We start from the raw sequence: 20952 nt of genomic DNA on the forward strand, positions 1-20952 counted from the left end.
AATATTTACATCTGGAATAATATGTACACGAAGGAAGGTTGAACATTCAGCAGATGGAATGGTTTCACGCTCTTGGGAAAGAAGCAGGACAACGCCATTCTCTACATCAGCTGCTTCATGCCTAGTTCTGCTTTCTCACTGAAATCTTATTTAAGCAGGTCAGACTGTACTCACAGCTGTGGGATTATTATCATAATCATTTTGTTCTGGAGTCCTAATCAAAACTATAGGCAGCTCATTGGCAAAATAATGCCTAGCCAGGAGGTAGAGGAAAGAATTCAAGGTGAGTCACAGCTACACAACAAGTTGTAGGTCAGCCTGGGCTACATGCATAAAATCCTGTCTCAAAAAAAAATTGAAAATTAAATAAGGCATAGCCAGGCCTGGTGATGCACACTTGTATTGCCAGCTCCTTTTGGAGGCTGAAGCAAGAGAGGTCAAAGTTCAAGGCCATGCAAGGTGTTCCAGGTTCTGGGTAATTTGGTGAGAACCTACCTCAAAATAAAAGTTACTTTTACAGAAAGGGCTTAGTATATATCTCAGTGGTATAGCACTTACAGTGGAGGACCTTTGTCCAAATCACAGTATCAGAAAAGAAAAAAAAAAAGCATAATATCAGATCTCCTTTAGGAATTGTGAATTTTCCAATTTCATTTCAATGCTATATTTCTGCTGAATACAGTCTGTCCTGAGACCCTTCAGGAATGACTTATTAGAAGGGCTTTGGGGATGCTTAAGCTGGGTTCCCTTTGCCAGGTTGTTAACTATGTGTAGTGACAGAGGCTAAATCATTAAGTCATGAGTCTGGGAGAACAGATGCCCCCTGTGAGCTAGTTGACAGCCAGTGAGCATGAGAAAGTTGGGGGGGCAACAGGGGAGTTGAAACGTGGGCCACACTGTCGGGTGCAGCGTTTGGAGGCTGTGTTTTCTCTTTCATCAGAGAAGCAGTGAGGTCTGTTCATTACACTCAGAGGCAGGGACCTTATCTTCATTTGCTGGGATGGAAAGATAACCGTCTTTGTGGGTGTGCAGAGTGAATCACAGAGGCTTATGTCTTCTGTGCCAGCTGCCCTGGCATGAGAGTGGCTCTGTCAACCCAGGGTCTTCCTTCACAGTCCTGGCATATTGTTGGTTTATAACGTCCCCGTGAAGTTACGCGTGTAAGGGCTTCAAGAGTCATCCTGTAATGATTTGCAATAAGGAGACGGTTGTGTAGAAGACAGCACTTGCATTCAGAGTGAGGCAAAGCAGAACTCAGAAGTATGTCTGGTGGATTATTGTGATCTCTGTAGTTTTCTTTGAGTCTGAAGAGTTCGGAATATCTTGCCCAACCTAGAGATGGAAGGTGAAAGGTAAGTAAGTGTACAAATGAACTGAATCAGCAAGGAGTCGCTGAGGAGAAAGCCCCAGTTAAATCAAGTACACCTGAGTTTGCCTCTTTGCTGCCTAACAGTTGTTCTGAGGATACATAAACACCATGCTCATGAGCTGAGAACCTATAAACCAGTAGCAGAGTGCCCATTGCGCAGGTCTTGACCAGGTTTTCTGGAATGGAAAAGGCCCTGAGTGGGCAGCTACTTTGGATCCCATATGCACAAGAATTCCACTTCATTCCTTGAATCAAACTCGAAGGATCTCATTATGTTTAGAAGAGGCAGGGATTTAGAGACTTTAGGGTCTGATGGAATACTTATTTTTTAAACAAGGTCTCCTGTACATCAAGCTGCCTCACTGTGTAGTGGAGAATGCCTTGAACTCTTGCTCCTCCTGCCCCCATTGCCCAAGTGCTGGGAATCTAGGTGTGTGCCACCGCACCTGTGGGGAGTGGATGAAGTCCCCAGTGAACATTTATTGTTAACATGAGCACTGCCATGTCAAGGACCCCAGTACCTCAGAACCATGGGAGTGGGAAGCCTTCCCCGGTCATGCTCAGAGAAATAGCAAAGCCTTCCTCTGGTCCAAGTACCAGTGTTTACAAATGATTGCCCAGTGTGTGCAAAACCTAGAAACCACAGCTTCATCCTCCTGGATGACTTCAGCCTGGGACTGCTTCCCTCCAGAGACCTCCTACTGAGATGAGCTAAACCTATCTCCTTGTTCAGTAGTAGACCATGAACCCACCTCTTTATTTGACTGGTACAATAAACCTGCCTCCATTCAGGTGCATAAAATAAATAAGCAGAGGTTCTGGGCAGCTGTTGCTGTTCTCTATCAGAATGAGCATAGCCCAGCTGATCCCAGTCTTTCTGTCCTTTTTTCACTCCCTCATCATCCAGTTAGGCCAGTCCTTGAAGCCATGCAGAGTGTGGCACACACCTGGCTTAAATATTTTAAATAGACGCCGGGTGGTGGTGGCACACTCCTGTAATCCCAGCACTCAGGAGGCAGAAGCAGACAGATCTCTGTGAGTTCGAGGCCAGCCTGGTCTACCAAGCGAGATCCAGGAAAGGCGCAAAGCTACACAGAGAAACCCTGTCTCGAAAAACCAATAAATAAATAAACAAACAAACAAATAAATAAAATAAAAACTTTAAATAACCCAGTTCCACACTTACTGTGTTTGAGTTTATGTGCTATTAAATGTTGTATGCATTTTCTGAATGCCTTGTTTTTATGAACATAACACAGTTTTGTTTCAATTTTATGTTTATAGATATTTTGCCTGTGTGTGTGTATGTTCACCATGCGTGTGCCTGATGCCTGAAGAGGGTGTTGGAACCCTTGGAACTGGAGTTATAGTTGTGGGCCACCAAGTGAGTGTTAAGAATCAAATCCTTGTCCTTTGGAGGAGCAACAAGTGCTTGTAACCACTGAGCCATCTCTCTGCCACCCCCAGTCCTTTTAGATGGGATTTCACTATGGAAACTTGGCTGCTTAGAACTTACTTTATAGACCAGGCTGCCTGGAATTTATGTCAGTCCTCCTGCCGTAGCCTCCAGCCTTAGCCTTCAAGTGCTGGATTTCAGGCATGTAAATCATGTCTAACTTTTGTTTTGTTTTGCCTCATTTATTTTTGATTCAAGGCCTCCTGTAGCCCAGGCTGGCCTTGAATTCTCGACTCTCCTGCTTCGACATCTAAAGTGCTAGTATTGCAGGTTCGTGCCACAATGCCTAATTCTACAAGGTATTTTGGGGGAGGGGGGAAGGCTTGATTTTTCTTCCCAAAGTAAGGCTTGACACATAGGTTTTCACTAAAATTGTATGGAGTAGATAAGATCAATAAGTATAAATGTCAGTATAGCAAGTAAAAGATATGGATTCTAGTTATGCTTCCTCTGAATGACCTTGGGAGAATCACACATCTCCAAGTTTCAAATTCAACATCTGTAACTTGTAGAGTCCAGTCCTGTCTTTCTCCCAGAGCTTTGGGAGGAACAGAAGAGGCAATGTGTATAAAACTATGTGTGTGCGTGGGAGGGGGGGTGTTGGTGATGGTGCTGGGGGATCAAACTCCTTTACTACATCATCTTTGAGACTAATTCTCAATGCTATAATGCTACAAAAATGGACATCTCATTTAGTTTAGTGCATGGTGAGTGGCTGTTTGTTTGATGTTTCTTTGTTTGTTTTTGAGACAGTCTTACTGTGGTGCTGGACTGAGGCTTTGAACTAGGTCCAGTGGAAACCTTGTCTGCTTACCTTAATGAGTGTCTGGATGTCTTAGGGAAAATGCTCATTTATCACTTTCTACTATCCCAAAGCAGAGTCTAGCCTGGCTTGGAGTCTGGATTAAAAGCAGTCTGGTGAATCAGCCCTGTAGTGACAGCTCAGACACCAAAAAGCACTATTTATAATCTTGTCAGGAAACGCAAAGATAAGGAAAAAGAAAGTGCTTTGCAGGGTCTTTACACTGGGTTGAAGTGCAGAAGATCCTAGAGGTTGCTGTGTCTGAGAGTTACCAGGGTTATACATGTTATACTGCTAACGATCTTACATGAGGAGGCCCCTTCCTAAAAAAGGGGCAGGTGGTGATAGCCCACACCTTTAATCCCAGCACTCAGGAGGCAGAATCTCTGAGTTCCAGGCTAGCTTGTTCTACAAAGGGAGTTCCAGGACAGCCAGGGCTACACAGAGAAACCCTGTCTCAGAAAAACAAAACAAAACAAAACAAAAACAAACAACAACAATAAAACAAGAAATATAAACCTTACAACATTGGATACAAACCTTGGTCATGGTCCATAGGACCTGAAATATTAGTAATTTCACAATAAATCCACCTCTGCTTATAAAGCTTGTTTTTAAATTTATTTTTACGTGTAGGTGGCTGTTTGTCAGTGTGTACACCATATGTGTACCCAAGGAGGCCAGAAGAGGGCATTGTAACCCATGGAACTGGAGCTACAATGTAGTTGTGAGCCACCTTGTGTGGGTGCTAAGAACTGCTCTTAACTTCTGAGCCATCTCTCCAGCCTCCTGAGGGAGCTTATTAACAAATTTAAGAGTAGATGAGCATGGTATTAACATAAGCCTATAGTCCAAGCTTCTTGGAAAGCTGAGACGGAAGGATGACTTGAGGTAAAAATTCAAGGCTAGTCTGGGCAACAGAACCCATCTGAGTAATAGTAATGACAATAAAGATCTCTGGCTCTACTCTAGACATTAGACATTCTGATTCAGTATATCTGGGTCCCAGAAATACATATTTCCTTTCTCCCCAGGTTCCTCCCCCACCCCCGCACGTCTCTCTCTTTCTTATTCTTTGTTCGTTTTTGTTTTTGTTTAGATGGGATCTCCTGTAGCCCAGGCTGGCCTCAGATGTCCTGTATAGCTGAAGCTGAGGCTGCCCTTCCGCTGTTGATTCTCCCTCTGCCTCCATCGTGCTGGTATTATAGGTGTAGACTACCAAACTCAGCCGAATAACTATGTGGGTTTTGCTTTGTTTTGTTTATTTGCCTGTTTGGTTTTTTTGGCTAGCCTGGAACTCACTGTGTATACCAGGCTGGCCTGAACTCATAGAGATCTGCCTGCCTCTGCCTCTGCCTCTGCCTCTGCCTCTGCCTCCTGAGTGTTGGGATTAAAGATGTGTGCCACCACATCTGGCCAGTTTTTTGACACGGAATAATTCATCACATTTGCTTTATGTTAATATTCTGATGCGCCCCTTGAAATCCCACCCCTTGGCACCGTCCTGCATCCTAATGTAAAAGCCTTATTCATTCTCTCTCTCTCTCTCTCTCTCTCTCTCTTTTTTTTTTTGTTGTTGTTTATTTTTTTTCGAGACAGGGTTTCTCTGTGTAGCTTTGCACCGTTCCTGGAACTCACTCTGTAGCCCAGGCTGGCCTCAAACTCACAGAGATCCACCTGCCTCTGCCTCCCGAGTGCTGGGATTACAGGCGTGCGGCACCACTGGCTAGCTAAAAGCCTTATTCTAGGAAAAACTCCTCCCCTTCCTCTCTATTCTGCTTTTCTTCCTACAGGGTGCATGCCCTCCATCTGTCTCTCTCTTTCCATCTGTCTCTCTCTTTCCTATCTTTCTCTTCATCTCTCTATTATAATAAACTCTCCATGTGGATGCATCATCTAGATTGTGAATTACTGGCTGCTTCCACCACTGCCATGCCTGCATGGCATGCATCTGTCTAGCATGTTTCCCTGCACACGTGGGACACCCTCAGGGGTCCCCCTGCACAATAATTCATAACACTTTATAACTGAAGCATTTAACTACATCTCACCACTTACAGGCTACCATTGTTTTGTCTAAACAAATGGCATAAACGATGCAGAGAATACTTCCTTTCTCAGGCTGAGAGTCCAACTGGGACTCAGTTGTCCCAGGTTGTTGGTCTTCCTTCCTTTCCCTTCTCCATAACCATTGCCATTGGCACAGCCTTCTGGCTCTGAGGCAGGGGCTCTGCAAACAAAACAAAACAAAACAGAACAAAAAACGGATCATTATCATCTCAGTGGCTGATACACATTTGATTATCTTCTAAACCTCATGTCAAGCCATTTAAAAGAAATAATATTTTATTATCTTACACTCCCCCGTTTCACCCTCCTTCTCTCATAACCTGGCTGGCCTCAATTTTGCAATATAGGCGAGGCCAGCCTGGAATTCCTGGTCTGCTCCCCACCTTCCAAGTGCTAGGATTCTGGGAAAAAAATGCTCATCGCTAAGGGAGACACTAGAACTACACTGTCTAGAGAAGGGAAAAAGAGCTCACATTAAGAGAGCACCTCGATGTACCAGGTGCTTTTTTTTTTTTTTTTTTTTTTTGGTTTTGGTTTTTCGAGACAGGGTTTCTCTGTAGCTTTGGAGCCTGTCCTGGACTAGCCCTGTAGACCAGGCTGGCCTCAAACTCACAGAGATCCACCTGCCTCTGCCTCCCAGGTGCTGGGATTACAGGCGTGTGCCACCACCGCCCGGCATACCAGGTGCTTTTCAAATGGGATCCTAGTTAACTTCCACAGCCACAAGCAAGGCAATAATCAGGAGTCCTATTTTACAGATGTGGCAGCTGTAGAACGGAGAAGTCAAGCAACTTTTCACCAGCCGCTCAGCTAGCATTTGCTTTCCTCATGTTCTGCTGCCTTTCCAACAGAAAGCAGTCTTTATTGATCAAGCCAGGGACCCAGTTCATCAGTATACGTCAGCAGACTTACTGGGCATGGGACTTCAAAGATTACAAATACTATAATGATGGCTCCACTGAGCAGCAGAGCAGCGGCAATCAGGGCTTTGGTGACAATGCTCCATTTCTGCCTCTCCTTTAAGGACACATCTGTGTCTGAAAGGAAAAAGGGAGGGAGGGGAAGAAAAGAGAGCATGAGCAAGGCCCACCTCGACTGCAACTCCTCCTCGCTCAGACTAACCAGGGACACCTGACTCAGAGTCAGAGCCTGGATTTCCACCTGGGGCTCAGAATCAGGTGGGGTGGCAGCACGGCCTCTTCACTAGCTTCTCTTATGAATGAGCCACCTTCCTAGAATGTGAATTCTCCAGAGTCATGCATGCTGATTCTAGCACTGTTCTTAGAGGAAAAAAAAGCCTTGCGTGCACAAGGAGTGCTCAACCCTTTGTTCCCAGTCAGTCCTCTTGAAGTTCCCAACCTTAAACCCCCAAATCCTATCTCCTTCCATCTCTAGCAATGAATAAAGAAAACTAACTACAAACAGGCACAGAGCAATCACCTTTATTTCAGGCCTGGTGTATACCTGTCATCCTAGCACTCAGGAGGCAGAGGCAGGCAAGTCTCTAAACCCAAGGCCAGCCTGACCTAGTTAATGAGTTCCAGGCTAGTCAGGCCTGCATAGCGAGACCCTGTCTGGAAACAAACCAAAATGACCTTTTGGTTTTAGGAGAGTAGAGGAAGAACAAAGGTGGATTGTCATTGCTTTTAAACCGCAAGTCAAATCCAGGGCAGAAGGCTCATGTCTGTTTTGTTGTTACTCATCTCATGTTTACTTTTCCACTGCTATGAACCTGGGGTGTAACCCAAATTCGACTCTTACAGAATCTGAGTCTTGGCCAATTTAGTAAGGGCTATTTTCAAAAACAGTGAAGATGAAAACATGTGGTTGGTTGGTGTCATCTCTGTTAATAATTGCTTAGTATTTAAATATACACCTATATATGCAAGTGGCTGGCATCATGTACCAGTTGGATTTAGTCCGTTTCCAAATCTGGCTACAGAGTGAACTCACTTTCATGGAGGTAAGGGACGCCATTTTAAAGAAAAGGCTTATTCTTTTTATTTATGTCTGTGCCTGTATGACTCGATGTGCACTCTGTGCATGTGGGTACCCCCAGGGACCAGCGAGCATCAGATCCTTTGGAACTAGAATGACAGGTGGTTGTGTAAGACACCTGATGTTGGTGCTGAGATCTGAAGCTGGGTCCTCTGCAAGGTATCTACAAAATGGTTCTTAACCACCGAGCCATCTCTCCACCCCCGAGGTAAAGGATTATTGACTGCCAAACTACAGATGTTTCTGGGAACTTCCTTATGGAGAACCTTTCCCCCCTATTCAAACATGGAATAGTTTTTAATATAAATTTTTAAATATAAAATAACTTCTCGCCAGGCGGTGGTGGCACACACCTTTAATCCCAGCACTTGGGAGGCAGAGGCAGGCGGATGTTTGTGAGTTCGAGGCCAGCCTGGTCTCCAAAGCGAGTACCAGGAAAGGCGCAGAGCTACACAGAGAAACCCTGTCTCGAAAAACAAAACAAAAAATAAAAAACAAAACAAAACAAAAAAAACTTTTCAACCGCCAAGGAAGTCCTAGGAGACCTGGAGTACTGTGGAGCTAAAATGTCCTTTCTTCCTGGTCTTGCTTTGCCACCTCTACTTGATTTGTACCTTGTGACAAAGGGCGGGGGATCCCCAGTGCTGAGGTTTCCTCTCCTTTACTTCTAGCAGCTGTGGAGGTGATCGTGGTGGGCACCGTCTCCAATGAAGCAGATCCTCCCTTTGCTGGGTAGACCTTGCATTGATAGATCCCCGGTAAGAAAGCTGTAAAACAAAAAAGAAGCAGCAGATGGACACCTGTAGGGCAGCAGCATCCTGCTTTGGTTTTACCTGACACAACTCCAGCTCTGCTCCCTTCATAGTGCGTTTCTGACTGTGACCCCATTGACCTGTATGTTCATAGGTTTTAGGTGTAGGCACAGAACAATGCCAAGAATAAATGAGGCCAGAGGTACCCAGAAGAGATGTGGATTAAGTCCCCAGGAGTCCTTTGACTATAATCAGAGGGAAGTAGTGAGCCATATCATGCTTGCCTATCATTCTTGAGGTCATCATAATAATAAAGGTAGAGAGGGTGTAACACTGCTGAGTTTCCTTCATTAATTGAGGTGGTTCCAAAGTCCAGGGAAGAACAGGAAATGCATCTGCCTGAGTGAGGGCTGCAGCTCTGCTAGTGGAGTCCAGTCAACTACTCTGAGAAGGCAGTGGGAAAAGCAAGAACAGCTAGGAGATGGACAGGCACCCAGCTTCACATTCTCCTCAGTTTCATTCATTTAATGTTCAAAAACCAGAGTCTACTATGTGCCAGAAATGCCTCAGTATTTTATATCAGTTAGATTCATAATAACAAGAGAACAAACAAAAAGGTCAGGGGTCAGGGCAGAGGAAGCAGAGACAACAATGACTATCATATGTGGGCATCCATATGCACGTGATACACATACATGCATGTAGGAAGACACACATAATTTAAAAAATAAATCTTTAAAAACCAAAACCAGCCAGACAGTGGTGGTGTATGCCTTTAACCCCATAGAGGCAGGCAGATCTCTGAGTTTGAGGCCAGCCTGGTCTACAGAGCAAGTTCCAGGACAGCCAGGGCTACACAGAGAAACCCTGTCTCAAAAAAACCAAACAGGTAGCACACACCTTTGATCCCAGCACTCAGGAGGCAGAAGCAGGCAGGTTTCTGTGAGTTTGAGGCCAGACTGGTCTACAGAGTGAGTTCCAGGATAGCCAAGGCTATAGAGAGAAACCCTGTCTCAAAAAACCAAAAGCAAATAAAAAACAATGGCAAACCAACCAAATAAAAATCAAAAAATTCCTGCAAGATAAAGTAGTTTGAGTAGTATTCATAGATAATAGTTGGGCAACCTGCAGTATAGGCCAAGCCTCTCTGAGATTAGAACTGAGCCAAGACTTGAGGGAAGTAATGTAGGTGGAGGGGACAGTGGGAATAAAGTCCCCAAGGCAGAGTGTGTCTGACAGGTTACAGTTGTAGGGAATCAGTGAGGCAGTTAGCAAGCATGGAGGAGCAAGGGAGGGGATGAGGACTGAGAGGATATAGGGTTCTAGGCTCTGTGTGCCAAGTTCAGGGCTTTGGAAATAAGGATCTGTTGCAAGGTTTTGAGTTTTGATCAAGAGTGACCTGTTTGTGGGGAGGGTTTGTTTTTTTTTCCCCCCTTTTTTTTTTGAGACAGGGTCTCATTCTGTAGCCCAGCCTGGCCGCCAACTCACAGCATTCTTCTTCTTCTTCTTCTTCTTCCTCCTCCTCCTCCTCCTCCTCCTCCTCCTCCTCCTCCTTCTTCTTCTCCTCCTCCTCCTCCTCCTCCTTCTTCCTTTTTCTTCTTCTTCTTCTTCTTCTTCTTCTTCTTCTTCTCCTCCTCCTCCTCCTCCTTCTTCCTTTTTCTTCTTCTCCTCCTCCTCCTCCTCCTTCTTCTTCTTCTTCTTCTTCTTCTTCCTCCTCCTCCTCCTCCTTCTTCCTTTTTCTTCTTTTTCTTCTTCTTCTTCTCCTCCTCCTCCTTCTTTTTCTTCCTTTTTCTTCTTCTTCTTCTTCTCCTCCTCCTCCTTCTTCTTCCTTTTCTTCTTCTTCTTCTTCTTCTTCTTCTTCTTCTTCTTCTTCTTCTTCTTTTTCTTCTCCTTCTTCTTCTCCTCCTCCTCCTCCTCCTCCTCCTCCTCCTCCTCCTCCTCCTATTTTGTTTGTTTGTTTGTTTGCTTCAGTTTTTCTAGAAGGGTTTTTCTGTGTAATAGCCCTAGCTGTCTTGGACCTAGCTCTGTAGACCAGCTGCCCTTGAACTCACGCCCCGCTACTTCAGCTTCTTAAGTGCTAGGATTACAAGTGTGAGCCACCATGCCCCGCTAAGCTTCCTTTCAATTGACTACTCATTGGATTGCTGTGTTAGAAATGGACCCTTATGGGACAAGGGTAGAGGCAGCACAACCTGGTGGTGGTAGCAGATTTTGGAGACAACAGATAAGACGGGATTCAGCTAGGGATAGAAGTGAGGAAGAACAGATGAATCCTGGCTGTGTCTGCATACAGTTCCACCTGCTTACAGAATGGGCCTAATCCAGTTCAGACAGTGGTGGCTATTCCTCTCCAAACCCTCACCCCTTTTTATTTAAAAGACGGGATGTGACTATGTAGCCCACACTAGCATCAAAGTCACTTCGTGGCCAGACTGGCCTCAAACATGAAGTGAGACTCCTGCCTTCCCAACTACTTGAGGTTATAGGTGTGCCACCAGATCTAGTCTTCTGTTCCATTTGAAATTGTATTATTGACTGGGAGGTGGTGCATGCCCAGGTGTCCATGTGGAGGTGAAGGTGGTTCTCCTATGTTTATTTGGGTGCTATGGTTCAAACTCAGGCAGTCAGGCTTGGATCACTGGGCAGCAAGCACCTTCACCTTTGGAGCGGTCTTGTGGGCCCTTGTTCCATTTTGCATGGTTTCTTATCACTACTTTTCTTTAGCTCTTCTAAAGTGCTCTTTTTGTTTTGTTTTGTTTTGAGACAGGGTTTCTTTGTGTAGCCCTGGCTGTCCTGGAACTCACTCTGTAGACCAGGCTGGCCTCACAGAGAATCTCTTGAACTCAGAGCTCCTGCCTCTGCCTCCTAAGTGCTGGGATTAAAGATGTGCACCACCACTGCCTGGCTCCACATTACTCTTACACGTCTTAAATCCTTTTAACTTGCCATTTGTTGTTGTTGTTAATCATCTGACATATTGAACAACATAGCAAGTAAAACAGTAGAATGACACTTTCAACAGTTGTATAGAGGGGAACAATCAGACTCAGGCAGCTTTCAATGCCAGTCATCCTATAGCAAATTATAGAGAAATAGTGGTCCCTGATTACAGTTTAATTGGGAGACAGTGTTGGCCCCCATGCCTGGCCCCAGTCAGTTCTCTTAAGTGGTAACATGCATGTTTGAAGATAAGCAAAACTCACTTTGGACAAGTTACATGATTTCTGAGTTTTGGTTTCCCAGTTTGTAATATGGTTGTAATAAAAAATAATTGCTGTAACTAGTTCTCAGAGGTACTGTAAAGATCAGAAACAAATAAAAATGAGAAAGCAGGTATGAAAACACTTTGCAGGCTGAGTGAAATGGGATTGAAAGATAGGAGAAAGCATAGAGATTGTCTCCCTAAGCAGAACAACTCTGGTAGACAGAGGGATAATGGCATAGAGACATATGGCCTGTATTCCCACCTGCTGAGAAATGTGACTTCAGAGTCTACTGAACAGGCTTCATCTACCAGTGTACTTTTAGTCCTCTGAGTTAAGGTCCATCCCTGTTGGCAGCTCGTCTCTTTCAAGTCACATCTCTGAAGTAACTGAGCATCAAGGTAGAACAGGTTTGAAAATATATTTTATTTCCAATGAGTGGAAATTACACCTTTAATCCCAGCACTTGGGAGGCAGAGACAGGTGAATTTCTGAGTTCAAGGCAATACAGAGTGAGTTCTAGGACAGCCTGGGCTATACAGAGAACAACCCTGTCTCAAAAAAGAAAAAAAAATCATGTTATTTCCATTGATGATTGAATTGCAACATTAGTTTTCCTTTAGCTAAAGTTATTTGAACAAGAATGCCCCCATTTTACGGCAGACATGCTGGCACACACCTCTAACTCCAGCATCAGGAAGGCAGAGGTAGGAAGGTCAATGCAAGTTGAGATCAGCCTGGTTTACTTGGAAGTTTCATGCTACCTAGAGTTACAGAATGAGACCCCACCTCAAAAGCAACCTACAAGAACATCCCAGTTTGCTGAGCATGGTGGTACTCACCCTTAATCTCAGTGTTCTAGAGGAGAATCATGAGTTCAAGGCCAATCTGGCCTATATACAGAATTCTAGGCAAATGAGGGCTGCATAGCAAGACTTTTCTTTTTTTTTTTTCCCCGAGACAGGGTTTCTCTGTGTAGCTCTGCGCCTTTCCTGGAACTCGCTCTATAGACCAGGCTGGCCTCGAACTCACAGAGATCTGCCTGGCTCTGCCTCCCGAGTGCTGGTGCACCACCACCACCGCCCAGCGACTTTTTTTTTATTAGCATAGAAATACCCTAAAAGATGCTTTGTTTTACAAAATAATTTTAAATAACATTAAATATATTTAATCCATTTTCATATAAATTTAATATAACTTTTTGTTTGGTTGGATTTTGAGATAGGATCTAGTTATGTAGCCCAAGTTAAACTTGAACTAGCTATGCATTATTATTATTATTATTTATTTTTATTTATTTATTTATTTTTTTACAGTTTCACTGTGTAGCTAGACTGCCCTCAAACTCCATGTCCTCCAGCCTTTGCTTCCCAAGTACTGGGATTGCAGATATATATCACCAAGTCTGAATAAATACATCATATTTAAAGAGAAGTGTCATTTCTTGGTCAACCTGTATGAGTTTGAGGGCAGCCTGGTCTACATAGTGAGCTCCAGGACAGCCAAGGCTATGTAGTGAGATCCTGTCTGAAACAAACAAAAAATAATAAATAGAGGTGTCTCTTAGAGATTATTGTACAATAACACTCACAGGTTGGAGGGCCATTTGGGAATCCTTACATGTTACTGTTCGGCTTGTTCTGAACATCTGAAAACTAGACCGTCTAGTCAGCCCTCCCAGTTGTAACTGGAGGAGCTGAGCACTGGGGAAATACATGACTTGCCAAAGGTGATAGTTAACATCATAATAAACACTAGTTTGATGCCATTTATGACTTCCATAACCCACAGTTTCATATGAGGTAACCAGACCCTAGGAGTCAGTTCACACTAGTCAAATTATAAAGATCCTAATCCATCTACTAAAATGACACTTGAAAAAAAGTCACACAGCCCAGAACTGGTGGTGTACGCCTTTAGTCCCAGCACTCGGGAGGCAGGGGCAGGCAGATCTCTGAGTTTGAGGTCAGCCTGGACTACAAATTGAGTTCCAGGACAGCCAGGGCCACACAGAGGAACCATGTCTCAACCAAAAGAATAAGAAAAGAGAAAAAGTCATACAAGAAGAAATTATTTTCCAGATATGATTGGACACACCTTTAATCCTAGCACTTGAAGGCAGAGACAAGTGGATCTTGGTGAGTTTGAGGCCAGCCTGGTCTACAAAGTGAGTTCTAGGCCAGGCAAGGCTATACAGCAAGTCTGTCTCAAAACACAAACAAATAAGAAAATATTTATCAACTGGATGAGACAGCTGTGTGTGGTGGTGCACACTTCTAATCTCAGTCAGCACTCAGGAAGTGAAAGCAGGAGAATCAGTAGTCCAGGCTTATCTTCAAATACACAGTGGGTTGGGATACCTGAGAGCCAGTCTCAAAATGACAAAACAAAACAAAAGTCAGACAGGGTGTTTTTTCCTTTCTTGTGTCCTATAAAAACATATAGGTCTCACTGTGCGGTGGTAGTGCACGCCTTTAATCACAGCACTCAGGAGGCAGAGGCAGGAGGATCTCTGTGAGTTCGAGGCCGGCCTGGTCTACAGAGTGAGCTCCAGGACAGGCACCAAAATTACACAGAGAAACCCTGTCTTGAAAAACCAAACCAAAACAAAACAAAAACAAAAAACCAGGTCTCTATGAAACCTGATGGGTAACTGGAAAGCTTCTAAATAGAAAATCCGAGCAATAGGAACAGGAACTATATTGTAACTGATTGCCCCAGTTCCCTTTATGTTGCTATGAGAAAAGCAACTTAGGCATGCATGCACTCTATGAACTGAGCTATAGCCTCAGCCACGGCCTTATGTTTCTTTTCTACAGTTTATGTTTGGTCCATGTCTTGTGAAGGCCAACTGTGTTGTGCAAAGTTCTGATCCTTGCAATTCCACATTCTTCCTTACGTTGAGGATATTTTCATCATTGTCATTTGATTGTATTTTAGACCCCTTCCTCTGCCAACTGCCATCAGCCAGAGTGGCGACTTCAGAGTGCATCTCTCCTATGACCTTCTAAGTCTGACCGTTTTCCTAGTTTTTATTTCTAATCTAGCTGAGATCTGTCACATCTTGGTGAGTTAGTATGGTTTAAATTCAGAACAGGCATCTTCAGACTGTTAAAGTTCCTTTCAAAAGTCCGTTTCTAAGATGGTTGTTTGGGATTTGTCAGCATGGTTTCATAGAAACATACGCTGAATGTACGGTGAATGGTGATGAGGACCCAAACTAACCTACAAATATCCATTTGGTCTCTTTACACGACTCACATTGTATAGGGTATGGCCTCAGATTCTGGGTCTCAGAACTTTTGCCTTGAGTAAGCATGGGGAGAAGGAAGAAGACTCTTCCTCTTGGAGAGAGCTCAAAGCCCAGAGGTCACCCAAGGCAAGCAGTTTCAATAGGGCAGGTTGGTCTTTGGCAACTTTTCTCTCCCCAGTTTAACCCCCTCAATTTTCCTGGTTCCACATTTCTAACAGCTAATGCCCTTCATTACCTCAGCCCCACAGTGTATAGCATGGTATAGTGCCACCCAGAGAACAGCAGAATGGACAGTGACTGAAGCCAGTGCTGTGGTCAGTTCAAGGGTGTCACACAAATGAATTGATATTGAGTGGTCTTGGAGTTTTAAGGGCCCTCCCAGTGGTAGAGTTTAATTAAACTAACTAGTTAATTTTTCTTCCTTTCTCTCTCTCTCTCTCTCTCTCTCTCTCTCTCTCTCTCTCTCTCTCTCTCTTGAAACAGGACCTCATATAGCCCAAGCTGGCTTCAAAATCAGTATGTTGTATAATGGGATTACAGGTGTGCTCCACCATGCCTGGCTTTTAGTGGTAGAATTTTGTAAATTATAATAAAGTGACTGAAACATTCAAGTCATATAAGGATAAATAATTTACTGTTCTTGGGCAATATTCCAAGAGAATGTCTGCCCCCTTATTTCTTCATTTCTAGTCTGTGTTTTAAAAGTTTATTTCTTCTCTGTGAGTTCGAGACCAGCCTGGTCTACAGAGCAAGTTCTAGGACAGCCAGGGCTGTATACAGAAACCTTGTCTTGTGAAAAACAAACAAATGGACAAAGTTTATTTCTACATTGTTCTGCTTGTGATCCTTCTACTTCCCAGTCTCTCTAAACACTGAGTGTTATTTTTCCAACAGTATAGCAGCTGAGTCTAAATGTCTGCCTTTTGCAAAGGAGGAGTATATACTCTTCTACTGATCAGAAACTACTTGACAGAGACGATAAAAAGAAGAAAAGGATGGCAGAAGTGGGGATCAAGAGCTGCTGCTGTTGGGGAACAAGTAGTTCCACACAGTGTAGACTGGAATCAAATTTGGAACCACCTATGTGGGGGCTAAATGAGCACTAGCTTTTAGCTGCCAGTGTAGCAGTTCTGCTTCTTGGAATTCATTTTCTTGATAGATAGTAGATACATAAGAAGACTGTCCAAGGTCATCGTTTGTATTAGTAAAAGAATGGAAATAACCAAAATTCCACCAGTGGAGAACTAGGGAAATAAATTGCAACTTAGTAGAATACCATTAAAAAGAATGAGGTAGGGCTGGTGACATAATATGCTCAAAAATAGGACATGTGCTTAGCATGTTCAAGGCCTTGGATTCAATATTCCACAACCCAACCATACAGGAGTCAAATTTATGGATATGGACATGGGACAAACCCATGCATGAGGAAAGCCAAGGTGTAGAAGAGGGTGCATAGTGCGGTATTGCCTATACTTTTTACATATGCAAATGAGCTGGATATGGTGTCTCATGCCTAGAATTCCAGTAGAGGGAGGAGTTTCGGGAGTTCAAAGCTAGCCCTAGATACACAGCAAGTTATAGGCCATCCTGGGCAGTATGAGACCTTGTCTGAAGTGGGGAGGTATGCACACCTATTGGTGTGGTCTTTGGAAGGAAACACATTAGGCAATAGTGGTTCTTCTATCCTCAGAGACAGATCTGGAGGGCTGAGACAGGAGTAGGAGGGAGAATTCTTTTTACTATAAATATGTGCTGTTTGTACTACAGAGAAGCACATTTCACAAAAGATTGATGTTTTAAAAAAAATTTGTTTAGTTATAGTTCTAGCTATCCTGGAAATCACTCTGTAGACCAGGCTCAAACTCACAGAGATCCTCCTGCCCCTGCCTCCCAAGTGCTGGGATTAAAGACTTGTGCTCCACACCTGTCCCACTACTATTGTTAAAAGAAGACACCCACCAGCAAGGTGGTGCACACCTTTAGTCCCAACATTTGGGAGGCAGAGGCAGGCATATCTCTGTGAGTTTGAGGCCAGTCTGGTCTACAAATCAAATTCTAGGACAGATAGGGCTGTTACACAGAGAAACCCCGTCTCAAAAACAAGCAAACAAAAACATGAGGAGGAGGAAGAAGAAGAGGAAGAGAAGGAAGAGGAAGAGGAAGAAGAAGAGGAAGAATCAGAATCAGAAGACGAATCAGAAGAAAGAAGACCCACCCATCAGAAGTGAAGACCAGCTAGTCATTTAATTCCAGCACTCAAGAGGCAGAAGCAAATAGATGGATGTAAGTTTGAAGCTAGCCTGGTCTACACAAGCAATCTAGGCCAGCCAGGGATATATAGTAAGAACATGTCTCTAAAAACTTTTTAGATCTTATGAATACCACAGGACACTAGGGCTAAAAGGAGTCTTAAAATTAGAAATGTGGGGTCTGGGGTCAGTGAAGTGGATCAGTGGATAAGGGTATTTGCCACCAAACCTATTTGATCTGACTCCCAAAGGTGTCCTCAGTTGTCCTCTAACCTCCATACATGTACACACACACACACACACACACACACACACACACACACACACACCAAGTAAACATATAAGTATATTTTAAAATTATTGTTAAAGAAATTAGAGAGGTCACTGATTTTTCTCAAGGGGAGAACAGAGGTTCCACTGTGGCTCTGGCTGTTAATAAACACTGACCACCAAGGATGTCAACTGTAAGTTAGTGCCAACCTACCTCTATCAGCTCTTGGGTCTCACTTTACCTGTTAGAAAGGATCCGTTCTGAAATGGGGAAGTGGGCATGAGATGACAGCTTGAGGAGGCCTTGCTGTTTCTGTAGTGGACTCTCAGGTTCTTCAGCGTGTACTTGACCTTTGGCCTTCCCTCCGAATACACAAGGTTGACTTTCACTCTCCTCCCAGAGCCAAGGCACTGCAGGGTAGCTATAGTCTGATTTTGGATGAACGGAGCCCCGTTGACATCTGTGTGAATTTCTGGAAGAACTAAGAAAAACAAAGCAGGTTCTTAATTGCACAGTGCGTAGATAACCCGCTTTCATTCATGACTCCTGCTGCACTCTGCCCTCCTTTGGTTCATCTCCCCCTCCATCTGTGTTCACCATACTAACTGTGCAGGTTCTGCTTTTCTTCCTGCCATGAAGATGAGTGCTGCAGTAACTCCAGCCCAGAGAAATGCCCGTGGATTGTTTTCTTACATGCAGAGAGGGCTGAGTGCCATTTCCTTCTCTTCTTCATTTCCACCTGATGGATACAGTCCTACTTAGGCAACAAGTTAATATAGAAATTCATTTCCAGACATTCTCCTGAGGAGATATCTCTAAAATAATAATTTTGAGATCTGGATGAAGAAGTGTGGAGGAAAGGCATTTTAAAATGTATTTTATCTTATGTGTATGAGTATTTTGCCTGCATGCATATGCATATCCCCTGGAACTGGAATTACAGACAGTTGTGAGCTACCATGTGGGTGCTGGGAATCGAACGCAGGTCCTCTAGTGGAGCAGGGCATGCTCTTAACTGCTTAGCCATTGTTACAGTCCTGAAAAGGCTGTAACATTTTTTAAGGTTATAAAGAAAACCCTGGGGCAGCAAAAGGATTTTTCAGAAAGGTCTCCATCCCTACCTCTTATTACGAACTCTGTTTGGTTCTGCATACCCTCTGGAAAGAAGCTGGGCAGCTCTTCCACTTGGCAGCTGCTCTCTCTGGGATCTGGGAAGGAAAAAAGGGGGCCAGGATGCAACAGGTCCTCTCTCTTTAGAATTCCGAGACAGGGGGAGAGATGAAGTTCCTGCTTATAAAACTTAGAACTGGGGAGATCAAAATACTTCCGAAAAGTGATTTTAAAACACATGGCCAAATATATTTAAGTAGGAATTGCCCCATTATAAAGAAAACTGAGTACCAGTATATTCTTTTTGAAATAAAAGTGAGAGGTGTAATTACTAAGTTAATGAAAGAATAACTCACCCAAACAGTTTATTTTCTCTTCTGTTCTATCTGCCTGCTGTATGTTTTTTAAAGTCAAGACAGGGTTTCTCTGTGTAGTCCTGGCTATCCTGGACTACTCATTCTGTAGACCAGGCTGACCTTGAACTCAGAGATCCGTCTGACCCCACTGCTCTGCTTCCTGTATTAAGGAGAGAACCTTGAAGGTTTATTATGTACTCCCTTGGATACAGGCTCTCTATAGGTTTCCACAGAGCTATAGACCATAGCTATTTCTGCTTTTGTGGTACATTACTCACAGGGTGTGGGAATTTTCTTCCTCAGCTTTTCTTATTTTCTTTTTGAGATAGGGTCTCCCTATGTACCCCTGGCTGGCCTGGAACTAGCTCTGTGGACTAGGCTGGCTTTGAACTCAGAGAGTGACCTGCCTCTTCCTTCAAGTGCTGAGATTCAGAGCATGCTGTAGTGGCTAGAGGCTGGCTCAGTGGTTAAGGGCACTGGCTGCTCTTGTAGAGGACAAGAGTTTAATTCCCAGCTCCCACATGGTGGTTCACAGCTGTTCCTAACTCCACTTCCAGGGCATCTGGTACTCTTTCCCTCCCTCCAGTGGCACCAAGCACACATGTGGTGCACAGACACCCATGCAGGCCAAACATTCACACATAATGTACAGCTTGTTGGGTATTGGTTATATTCCTGTCTGATGGAAGAGGCTCCAAAAGCTCTCTGGGCTTCCTTTTGGGTGTTCTAGCATATTAGGCTAGAGGAGTACTTACCGTTCTTGTTGGAATCATAGGATGCAATGATTAGACTGAAGATTAAGATGGTATCCATGCCAATCTGAGCTCATGAGCACGTACTGCCTATAGCCCACGGTTACTCCGTCATAGCCCTGTATAGCCTTGCCTCTTGTTGCTTTTACTGTCGTGGAACCAAGTTGCACTCTATCTGGTTCTGCCCTGACTATTTTGCCCTGTTTCCTGAAGACCCAGGAATACAGCTGATTGGAGAAAAAGCCAAATCTGCTTATTAATGATTGACTTTGAAGGTCTAGCCCAGCTTCATTGCTGCCAACTTGAGAACTGTCATTATCTAGAGATTTCCCTAACAGAAAGGGCATGAACACCCAAAGATATGCTCCATAAATACTTGCAGATAGACACGTACTCATTCACAGGTGTGCTCTCTGATGGAGGCACATAACTCCACACACCAACATTAAGCATTATGGAGATGCTATTAAGAGGTACAATTTCTAGGAGAGAGGAAGAAACTAGGACTGAATGAGTCAGTGCCTTATGTTGGGGAGAACACTGGACTTTAGGAATGTGTAGAATTAAGTTCTAGTTCAAGCCTGTTTGGCCACCTTGGGGAAATTATTTGGCTACTCAGGGTCTCAGTTTTTCTTTTGTATAAACTGAGTCTCAACCAAAAGATCTTTGGAATTCATTTACAGTTATAACCATAAGTTCATATGAGCATAACATACCTATGGAATTGTGTATATTTTCACATTTATGAATATTGGAATGAGTATAGTTAAAACAACTTTCTTATGACAATTGGGTCAAGAGGTTGTGAGAAAGAGCTATATATAGTGCATGAGTGATAGTGTCTGTAGTTGGGAGTAGCTGCTATTGAATTTCCCCCCAAAATTGTTTCTTTTAGCAAAGAGTATATAATTAGTATTAAACTCTTAATATTTTTTAAGAGGTCTTACTATATAGTCCAGACTTTCTTGAAACTCATTCTGTAGTCTAGGCTGGCCTTGAACCTATGATCTTCTTGCTTCTGCCTCCCAAGAATGGAGATTACAGCTATGTACCACTATGCCTGACTCTAAAGATTTCTTGATAGCATAGCTAGGTGAGATCATAAAGAAGAACGCATCTAATTAGATATTTGTTGATGTCCAGGGCCTCCACAGCCTTCCTACCAGCTGTAAATATGCTTCTTTGAAGCCCACATGGGCTTAGCTATGCATGAGAAGATTCTGGAGGCCGAAACTCTTGATTGATAATCACATAAAGAGTTGGTTCAAAGGACTTTACATAAGGGGCTTTGTGCTATTTTAATCAAAT

General features: G+C 43.7%; 2 protein-coding genes across 4 annotated transcripts in view; one reads left to right on the plus strand and one right to left on the minus strand.

Annotated features, from left to right (window-relative positions):
* Window positions 1-20952, plus strand: part of Acaca (acetyl-CoA carboxylase alpha) — a 273401-nt gene that overhangs the window by 22241 nt on the left and 230208 nt on the right. The gene's annotated exons all lie outside the window — the stretch shown is intronic.
* Window positions 445-19959, minus strand: C8H17orf78 (chromosome 8 C17orf78 homolog). The gene is made up of 7 exons (XM_036195677.1): window positions 19648-19959; window positions 18548-18634; window positions 17668-17907; window positions 8310-8462; window positions 6610-6734; window positions 5737-5857; window positions 445-1322 (listed from the first exon to the last, which is right to left on the minus strand). Exons 1-7 carry the CDS (start codon window positions 19703-19705, stop codon window positions 1255-1257), a joined length of 852 nt encoding a protein of 283 aa, XP_036051570.1. The 5' UTR covers window positions 19706-19959; the 3' UTR covers window positions 445-1254.

This window comes from Onychomys torridus, chromosome 8 (assembly GCF_903995425.1).
Source record: "Onychomys torridus chromosome 8, mOncTor1.1, whole genome shotgun sequence".
NCBI lineage: Eukaryota > Metazoa > Chordata > Mammalia > Rodentia > Cricetidae > Onychomys > Onychomys torridus.

Excerpts from the sequence above, each read along its gene's own strand:
- C8H17orf78 (XM_036195677.1), bottom strand. The coding sequence starts at position 19,705 with ATGGATACCATCTTAATCTTCAGTCTAATCATTGCATCCTATGATTCC. Across the intron at positions 17,908-18,547 it reads AACAGAGTTCGTAATAAGAG|TTCTTCCAGAAATTCACACA; the intron begins GTAGGGATGGAG and ends TGTTTTTCTTAG. Across the intron at positions 6,735-8,309 it reads CCCCCGCCCTTTGTCACAAG|ACACAGATGTGTCCTTAAAG; the intron begins GTACAAATCAAG and ends TTTTCCTTTCAG.